Here is a 9,731-nt window from a genome sequence, read left to right on the forward strand (position 1 = left end):
TTCTCTGTAGAGAACAATAACCCCCTTTAGTCCTTAAACTTTAATACTGAATGTCAAGACATACCTGTGAACTTCAGGAGGTTCTCTCTGGATTTTAGAGCTTGCCTCCACAACCTCTTTGGCTACTTTTCCACTGCATTAAAACATGAAATAAATATTCAAGCGAATACTAAGATGAGCTCATTACATGCCAAGCACTATACATACATGAACAATTAAAGTTACATTCAAAAGAAGAAAAGGAAAAGGCAAAAAAAAAAAATCCTACATAGTGGATATATAATGTGCCAGATTAAAAATCCTGCTGATCATCTGTCTGCAAAGCTACTGAAGAAAAAGCAACCTTTTTTAGTAGAATGCTAGGAGTGCTAATGTACCTGTCGTACAGAGTTGCCCAGTTCCAATAGGCATACAATCTCTGCACTGGCCACGCATCCTTGTTTTCACAGAAGCTGCACAAAAAGCGGAGCCCTGTTCTGGTGAAACTGCTCTTTGACAGAAGTGTTCATGAAGCCTCCCATTTATTTTATAAGGGACACTAAAAGGACAACTGAAAATCTTTCAAACTCTGACCTGAATTAGGTGTGAACAGGTCTTCAAAAAGGAAAAGGCCTCAATTTACCATAATTACCAACCTTTTCTTTTACATTCTGAAATGGTTTACCATGAAAAAGAAACAGCATAACACCCACCTATATCGAAATCTACTGCCTTTAAAAAATATCTTGCTGCTGGACATGGTCTTGATCTGACTGGATTTTGCATACCTTGAAGAAAAAGAACAGAGGCTGTCACATTTTCAGCACAGAAGGAACCTGATAAGCAAAAATGAACAAGGCAAACTACAACTTTGTTATTTTTATACCACAAAGTAATACTCAATAATTGGGCTTTCCAACTTTTTTTAAGGCCTTTATATAAATTAGAATATAAAGTGTACATAAAACAACTCAGACACCAGATAACGACTGAACATAAAAGAAGTGATTACCTGGACAGGAAAGCAAGAAATAAATTGCAGACACTTGCTGCATCTCTAGAGACTTTCATTCACAGGATGTAGGGAAGACTGTGGTACACCAAAACCCCAAGTTTGCCCTAATAGCACCTTGTTTGTGGGAACATACAGCTATTTCCACTTTTCCACTAGTAAAACAAAGAAATAATAGAAAAGTGCTAACACTTGTCTCCCAAAGGAGTTGCATTTCTGATGTGTCTATACAATCAACTTCTTAGTAGCCCACATCATATCGTACTGCTTCTGTCTAATCAAGAAGTACACAGCAACCTTCTATCACAGTCTTATCACAAAGATCATGGAAGAGTACTTCAGACACGCTATCTCCTTCAAACTGGCAAACTGATTTCGTATTGAGTCTCTCATTCCCAGACCCTAGTAGACAATCTTCTATGATTTATATCTACTTGAAAATAATCACAAGAGTCAACCCTGGGCCTGGATCGAGAGAGGACTAAAGCTCTGTTTTTCAAGACATGCCAAGCGACTATGACCTTATCTTAAATTCCAAGTTTCAAGCTCTTCTAAGCAGAAGAGAGGGCCAAATCTAATTAAGGCAAAGTATCATTATCATCAATACTTACACAACCTGGTTACATCTATTATAATCTTATTAGAATACCCTGTTGGTATCATACAGAACATAAACAGACAGGATTTATCTAACGCAGTTAAGTAACTGACAGTCCACACTACACAGCTCAGTTTCTCTGAAATGTATGAAAACTTTTGCTGTTTCAAAACTACTATCCTAAGCCTTTAGCTACAGATTGCTTTGGCTTCAGTTTCATGTTTGGAGGATTGCTGTTATTTTTCTGCACTCTGCATATTAACCATTACTATTTTCCAATCAGCCAGGTTGCTCTCCACTGAATATCACTACCAATCTTCATTTACAAAAGTAGTCCTCTTTTAAAACCCACCAAAATTGAAACAGGCAAGCATAATTTTAAGCCATCATGCTAAAGAAATAACCGCACAGTAGTGCCCTGAAGACATTTGGAAAGTAGAAAAAAACATGAAAGAAGCAGCCCTGCAGACACCAAGGTCAGAGAAAAAAGAAGGGGAGGAGGTGCTCCAGGTCCCAGAGCAGAGATTCCCCCGCAGTCTGTGCAGAAGACCACGGGGAAGCAGGTTGTCCCCCTGCAGCCCATGGAGGCCCACACCAGAGGAGATACCCACCCTGCAGCCCATGGAGGACCCTGCACTACAGTCGGTGGACATGCCCTGAAGGAAGGTGCAGCCTGTGGAGAGCCCACAGCTGGCTCCTGGCAGGAGTTGTGGCCCACGGAGAGGAACCTATGCTGCAGCAGGTTTATCCTGAAGGACTGCAGCCCATGGTAAGGACCCATGCTGTAGCAGTTTATGAAGGACACTGAAGCAGGGAAAAAGTGTGAGGAGGAAGGAACAGCAGAGAGAAACTGCTATGAACTGACTGCAACCCCCATTCCCCATCTCCCTGTGCTGCTGGGGACAAGGAGGGCATAGAGGAGCCAGAAACAAAGGAGTGAAGTTGAGCCTGGGAAGAAAGAGGGAAGGGGTGTTTTTACTTACGTCTTTATTGACACTTTAAAATAGAGTAAGAAAGTGAGAAATAAATTAAATTAACCTTCCCTAAGTCAGGCCTGTTTTGTCCATGACAGTAATTGCTAAGTAATCTTTCTGTCTTTATCCCAACCCATGAGGTTTTCATCTTATTTTCTCCCCTTGACCTGTTGAGGAGGAGTGAGAGAGCAGCTGGGTGGGCATCTGGCACCTAGCCAAGGCCAAACCCACCACAACCATGTATTTGTGACCAAAACCCAAACCATTAATATTACAACCATTTAATAGTAAGAGCAGAGAGATGATATTCCTATGAGTCTCCCTCAGACATCTTTAATTCAAGTACTGATTTCTCTCCTTTGGGTAGGAATTTTTTCCTATTCTCTATATTTATTTCTAATAATATAAAATAAAACCACTTAAACACCATGCGCTGTTTTCCCACTTACATGTACTTCCAATGGAAAACACTTCCTGATAATATTTTTATTAATTCAGTCTCAAACACAGTAGATGTTAACATAGAGAATTAACAGTTGTATTGTGCCAGCTCATATTTGCTGTTTCTTCATTGAATATATCAGTTGAATAGATTATATTGATATACTATTGTATCAGTATTGAAACAAAAGAATGAATCTTCTCCAAAATAAAGCAGGTCATTAACATCCATGTTAGAAGATACTTTCTTCCCACTTAGTGCTTATTTACCCTTACAGCAGCCCCCCTGGTGTTGCTATGCTCCAACACAGAAACAATAACTTTTATAAAATACACAAGATGCTGTTAGGAGAGATTAAATAGCAAGAATAAAAGCTACATGCCTAAAGGGAAGTGTGAATAAATAGATCTTACAAAGTCAATGGAGGGCAGAAAGAATGCCTAAGAGTTTTTTAATGAGGAATTATTTTCAGGTTCTCTTTTAGGGTATAGGAAGGAAGATACTACTTTTTTCTTGTCAATTTACAGGCTTTTTTTAAAAAAAAAAAAAACACCACAACCAAACAACAAGATGGCTGGTGTCTTTCAAAGTGTATCTAAGAACATTTTCTTTCCTTTTTTAAATCTGCAGAGATTTGGTTTTTTTCCAAACAACTCTTACTAAATCTTGGATTTCAAGTGCAGGAACATTACCTACTGGCAGAAGAGCCCAGAGAATCAAGCACAACACATTGCTTCCTCCATTCTCAAGGTATTCAACAGCAGGGCTAAGATTAACAACTATGTTCCCAGACACAAGTGCGACACTGTGTCCATCCAACATCACACTACACAGCAGCAAAAACAGTGTGTTGGAAAAAGTGTAATTATTCACTGCCAAGACCCTCCTACCTCATTTAAATTTTAAACAATCTATAATACTGTCTTGAAAGGAAATAACATTCCCCATTAACTTGCATATTTTCTGTTTGTATTTTGAATTCTTTTAATGAAATTGAACATTTCACATTGAACAATCTTCTACTTGCACGCACTTTTTTTTACTTTTAGTACAGATAATGACTTCAGGTTTACATACTTGTAAAAAGCCTGGTTCTCCACCCCACATTTCCAAAGATGCTTGCAGGCTGCTGGTGTAGAGGTATGGAATGACAGCACAGCCTTTTTCTAAGTGCAAGGAAAAGAAGGCAAATAAAAGTAGTGAAAATGTTGAATTCTCGAAGACTGAAGTAGCTGTATCTGACAGCATCACCATAAACCAGATACTCTGAAGACCAAGTTTTCCTGCGTAGCCTCAGTCTGTCGTTCGCCCACAGAATTACAACCCATACGCAGCTGACATTTAAACTGTCCAGGCAACTGTTTACGAAATAAAAGGGGATGCTTGGAGGGGGCAGAGAACAGCATATATACAAGTGGCTTGTAGAATAAATCTGTACCAACTGTATTCAAGCCAAAATCAAAGGAGGAAAGTCTCTGCATTCAATATTTGACATTGCACAGTTGCTGCACTGCTTACCATCCACTTCTTCCTGTTCCCTATGTCCTACCATCAAATTCTCCTTGCAACCACACAAACAGCTCCTGATACCTCTGGCACTGTTTCCTTCCTCCATTTCCTATTCCTCACCTAGATTGCATTCAAAGCCATAATCTTATCTGTATCATGCTGCCCTAGAGGAAGAACTGATTATAGCATGCTGTAGGCAAAAAATCTCTACAATTTCAATGGCAAGAGCCCAATGATAGAACTCCTACCTAGGACAGATTCCAGTCTATTCAGCGGACCAAGATTTGAGGAGATGATTGTAATTAGCCAAAAATACCTCACATTGATGTGAGTATCAATGCTCACCTGAATTTTCAATCATATACAGATGTCGCTCATACTTTGTGGGTGGGTACAGCTTTAGAGCTTTAAAATCCTTTAAAACTTGACTAGATGGATGACCAAAACTATGAGCAATCAACACAGCATTGCATGAATGTTAAGTGAGAAATGCCTCAACCCTTTGCAAATTACACATTCTTTTGACGACAGCAATATTCACATTCACTCATATTCTATATTTTAGTTACAATACAAAGCTGAATTAGTGATTGTTTAGAAGTTACATTTTAAAAAATGTTATGTTTCAGTTGATTCTAAATCAAACACAGAAGTGCAGTAAAAATATTAAACCTGACCTCTTTCTGAGCTCCAAACACATAAAAAGTCTTCCCTTCAAATTTCAGTTTATAGACATCACACCTAGAAATAGAAAAATCATTTAAGTATAGGAAAAATAAACAGATCTACAGGTAAGAAAAGTAACTTGCATGCAAGTTTCCCTGATTCCCACAGTCAAGCAGGCTGTCAAATGACAAAAAGCCTCAAAAAAAAGTCTTATAACCTCTAGTGTAAAAGTATTTATTATTCTTATTGTCTTTAGAGTAGAGAACATAAGCCTAATGTATTTCTTTTATATCCCTATGTAACTTCAAAGAATTAACTTTGGCTGCTGGAAAATGAAGAGGAATTTAAAAGCAGGCAGAAACTTATGTTTACATTCTATTTATTACACAGTTTGTAATTCCTCGTATTTTAAAACCTTGGAACATCTAATGTATTTAAATTGAGGTAAAGATAATACTCTTATCTCTATTCTTATTTATTTGTGGTTTCATATCACACATCTTAGTAACTCACCACTTACAGACAGTACACAACAGGAAGAAAAAGAAAATGTTTGACAGCACTTAGTACTGGGGCCTTGTGAGTTGCAAACCTATGTCAAAATTTAATTCAACCAGTGTTGAAAGCACAATCTACATATGGAATAGCAGTGCACCATATAAAGGCAACACAATGCTTCTGCTTAAATTGTAATGGAAATTTTGTCATTACCACAGCTAAAATGGACACACTGTGGTTTGTCATAAACTTCTCTAAAGATTTTGGGTGTCAGATGGTTGAAATGGGAATGATTCTGGACGCAAGGACAATGCTATCTCTGAAACTTTGGAACAAGCATTTTGCTTTAACATTAAAAAAAAAACAACAACAAAAAAACATTCCAGTTGAGAAAGCTTTTCCATTGAAAAGAAAATCTCAAATATGAATTTGGATTTTTAGTGTGTAGTGCAAATTTCAGCTAATACCAGTTAAAGCTGCTAGCACTCACTTCTAAGTCTCAGAACTGAAGGAGCAGTAAATGGTGTTCCGATAAATCTCACCAGATTGACCTCCTAACGGCCATCCTAACACGGAGGCAGCTTAATGGCTTCTCCTCTATCACTATTTAATTTTGTATCTGGTTTACATGCCAATGGCCTAAATGAATACACTGAGATCTCCAAAAGAACAAGTTATCCTTAAGTAACATGAAAAACTAAGCACTATGAAACTCATTTCCCACAGTACAACGGATGCTTGCTTGGCAAGTGCTATTCTCTCCTCCCTGCACCGCTGAACTGACATTACAGTTACATTGTCTTTATGCCAAAAGCACAAACCACCAAAGCACTGTGACTAGGGCTACCTGAAATTAACCTTAGGGAAACTACAGCACAAATCCAGGATCACAAATGTATGGTATTTGACAGACATGTCCCCAGAGCTCTACAGGGAACCGAATCGTACAGACAGGACTACACTGACTTTACAATTCTCAGGATTTCAGGTTATTCAACTATCAGGGAGGTTTCTATGGATATGCAGCAAAGATTCCAGCTCTACACAAAAAAAACACCTCACCATTTCTTCCCCTTCTGTCCACCTTCCTCCCACAAGACAGGTTGGGAGCGCTGAGGAGGAGGAGCCACATCTAAGTAACTACTGTTGGCATCTGCTAAGCAGCAGGGCTAAAATGAGATTATCAACATCTGAGCACAACTGTACTGACTCTGCACCCCATACTGCTGAGGGTACGGCCAGCTGCTGCTACATCACCTGCAGGAGCTCAATTTTACCTCTCCTTCTCACGTGGCTGAGGCTGCCCAATTAAGTCAAATGTTTTACAGGAGCAGAAAAGAAAAGCCAGACAAACTAAGGACAATTGCATAAGTGTCCACTTCTTAAAAAAAAAAAGAGTCTAAAAAATAAAAATTCAAAGGCATTCTCACCTCATTCTCTGCTTACCAAATAAGTTCTTCTCTAGTTTTCAAATTGAGGTTTCTTAAATGAGGAAATAGCAACATTTCCAACAGTCAAATAAAGATGCAGGTGGACTCTTGTAAACTCTTCCAGACACCTCTGCTAATAAGCCTCACTGGTGATTTACAGGATAGTTGAAAAAGCAACTTACTCAATTTTAGCATTTGTGCATTATATTGACTAATGCACCCTGTGGGATAATTTTCACTGGAGGAAGAACAAGATCAAATTATTATTATGCTACTTCTCACCTAAGATCCTTTAAAACAGGTATGTGATTGGGCAAGAGAGGGAATATTCGCATGGTTCACCTTAAAGATAACAAATCCAGGTGAAGATAGTAGGAAGAAGGAAGGACATAGGAGAAAAGACTCTTGAATATTAATCTAGTCTTCCATCACATGCTTACCATTTTAACAAATGAATTCTTTTATTCCCCTGGAAAACTACAAATCCTGCAGCTGTGAATCCTAAAAATGTAGTCATCCCCGTTGAGTCCTTGAAAGAGAAAAAAGAAATATAATTTTCCCTTCATCCAGTGAGGTATTTCTTACTAATAGCATAAATTGTTACTCCGCTAATGATTACCTCTATTTTGTTTTCCTTCTCAAAATAAACTTTGCCTTCAAATTTCTAAAGAACAAAGACTGCTCTCGGCAATACAGGCCTCATTTATTTCTAGGCATTTAAATGAGGAACAGCATCTTATGCTTTGTTTCTGTCTACCTATAGCTGATACCAATGGGGAATCCTCAGGTATACGTACAAATTTTGTTGAAAACATACTTCTGTGTATGTCCCATTCTTAATGTGCTAACTACAAACCAGGGATTCATACCTGCTTCAACACTGATATTTTTTAAGATTTCATAATATGTTGCTCCTCTGAGAGATGTTCTGTTGGAAGTACTGCTGACAGACAGCATTTACTACAGACAGCATTTACTACAATAAGCAAGTACTCCTGAGTACAAACCAGAATATATGGTGATATTTGCCTTTCAGATAGGAAAGACCATTTTTTAAATGTTTAGTTCTACAATAAAAGTTCTGGCTTATAGTTTTTAAGCAATGATTCAGGTGAGTTTTGTATTAACTGGATTTCCTGTCCATCCTAACTTCCAGACCCTCACCTTGCTAAAGTTAGTCAACTTCATTGTGCCTTATGTTCCACTGATAAAATAAGGGGGAACAGAAACAATGATGCTCCTGGAGTAGCAGCCACAGCACTTCAATGAGCACGTCACAAAGAGCCAAGGAAGCACATTGCTTTCCAGTTCACTTCCAGAAGACTGAAAAATTATCCTTAAACATAGGCTGGGAAGCCCTGACTGCCCCCTTACTACAAGTCCTGCCACATAGGTAAAGAAGAAATTCTAAGCCGGTTTTGACTCTGTCCTAAGTGTCAGCTTAAGTCTCTGGTATGCCCTCTGAAAAGCCACTGTATAGTTTTGAACTAAAGTTTACTAAGTCGCTGACTTCACTGAACTCAGAACCAGACCCTGTATTTCGCAGAAGAGCATCATTCCCAGCAAAGTATATATGAAATCCAATGCAGGTTTATGTTAGAGCTGACTGTTTAAGGGCATTCACCACCAGAACAGCTAAGTGGACAGCACTGCTGTTCCACCAAATGAGATCGTATACAACCCAAAGTAAAGGCAGCAGTTAAAACACAAAGCAAGTAACGCTAAAAACAAACATTGCAGATTATGCAGATAAAACCAAGTAATTAAAAATGCAGGTGTAAGGGATAATCAGAATTGGTAACTAAAATCACCTTCTTTTAGAGAACTGCAAAATAGCAAATTGGAGGAACATGCACATGCATATCCAGTTATCCCTTCCGTACTTTTGGTTTGCTAGTCTTCCTAAGATTTGCATATTTTGATGGTGTTTGAAAAACTAATCTGCCAAGGACTAACAATACGTTGCACCTTCTAGACAGAATAATGCTGAATCCTGAAAATCTTCGCAAATGCAAAGTGTTTCACATGTGGAGTATTTAGAGAAACCTTTGCATTAAATACAAAGAAATTATGAAGTATAATCAAAGCTTCTGTCGTGACACTCTACTACATTTTCCTATGATGTTCTGCTTTCTCTGGAGAGACCCTTCCTTTGACTGATGCAGAAATGTCAACTAGTCAATATTCTTCCAAGGCATAAACATAATATTTAGTTCCAGGTCAAGTTCTTTCATAAATTACTCCCTATTTGTGCCTGGATAAAAACCAGAGCTAAATCAATTCAATTAATAGCTCTTTACTAAATGTTAGTAAAAAGAACATTTTATTAAATGTTAGTGAAAAGTTACCTTGCAAGGATGAGGATCAACACCATAAGTTTCTAAAGAATATGCTTTCAGGAGCAAGTTAAATTCAGCAACAGCTGGGCTCTGACCTCTGAAATTACAAAAGAAACAGTCGTTTGACAGCAAAAGGAAAATAGGAGAAAAAGACTTCTTGACTAGAGAGTTTAAATGCTTAAAATATGAAGAAAGACAAGCTATTACCAAAATACAAACTATTTCCACCATGTTCTGTTTCTAATATAAAGACAGAAAACTTTTCACATGTTTACTCCTGCTGA

General features: G+C 38.0%; 1 protein-coding gene across 1 annotated transcript in view; it reads right to left on the reverse strand.

Annotated features, from left to right (window-relative positions):
• Positions 1-9,731, reverse strand: part of FRMD3 (FERM domain containing 3) — a gene marked incomplete at its 5' end in the record, with an annotated part of 30,113 nt that overhangs the window by 19,511 nt on the left and 871 nt on the right. The window contains 6 exons of the mRNA XM_009695769.1: positions 65-133; positions 693-767; positions 4,083-4,171; positions 5,192-5,255; positions 7,549-7,637; positions 9,457-9,544. Of these exons, the coding sequence (XP_009694071.1) occupies positions 65-133; positions 693-767; positions 4,083-4,171; positions 5,192-5,255; positions 7,549-7,637; positions 9,457-9,544 (474 nt within the window). The remainder of the gene's footprint in view (positions 1-64; positions 134-692; positions 768-4,082; positions 4,172-5,191; positions 5,256-7,548; positions 7,638-9,456; positions 9,545-9,731) is intronic.

This window comes from Cariama cristata, unplaced genomic scaffold (assembly GCF_000690535.1).
Source record: "Cariama cristata isolate BGI_N322 unplaced genomic scaffold, ASM69053v1 scaffold2030, whole genome shotgun sequence".
Lineage (NCBI taxonomy): Eukaryota > Metazoa > Chordata > Aves > Cariamiformes > Cariamidae > Cariama > Cariama cristata.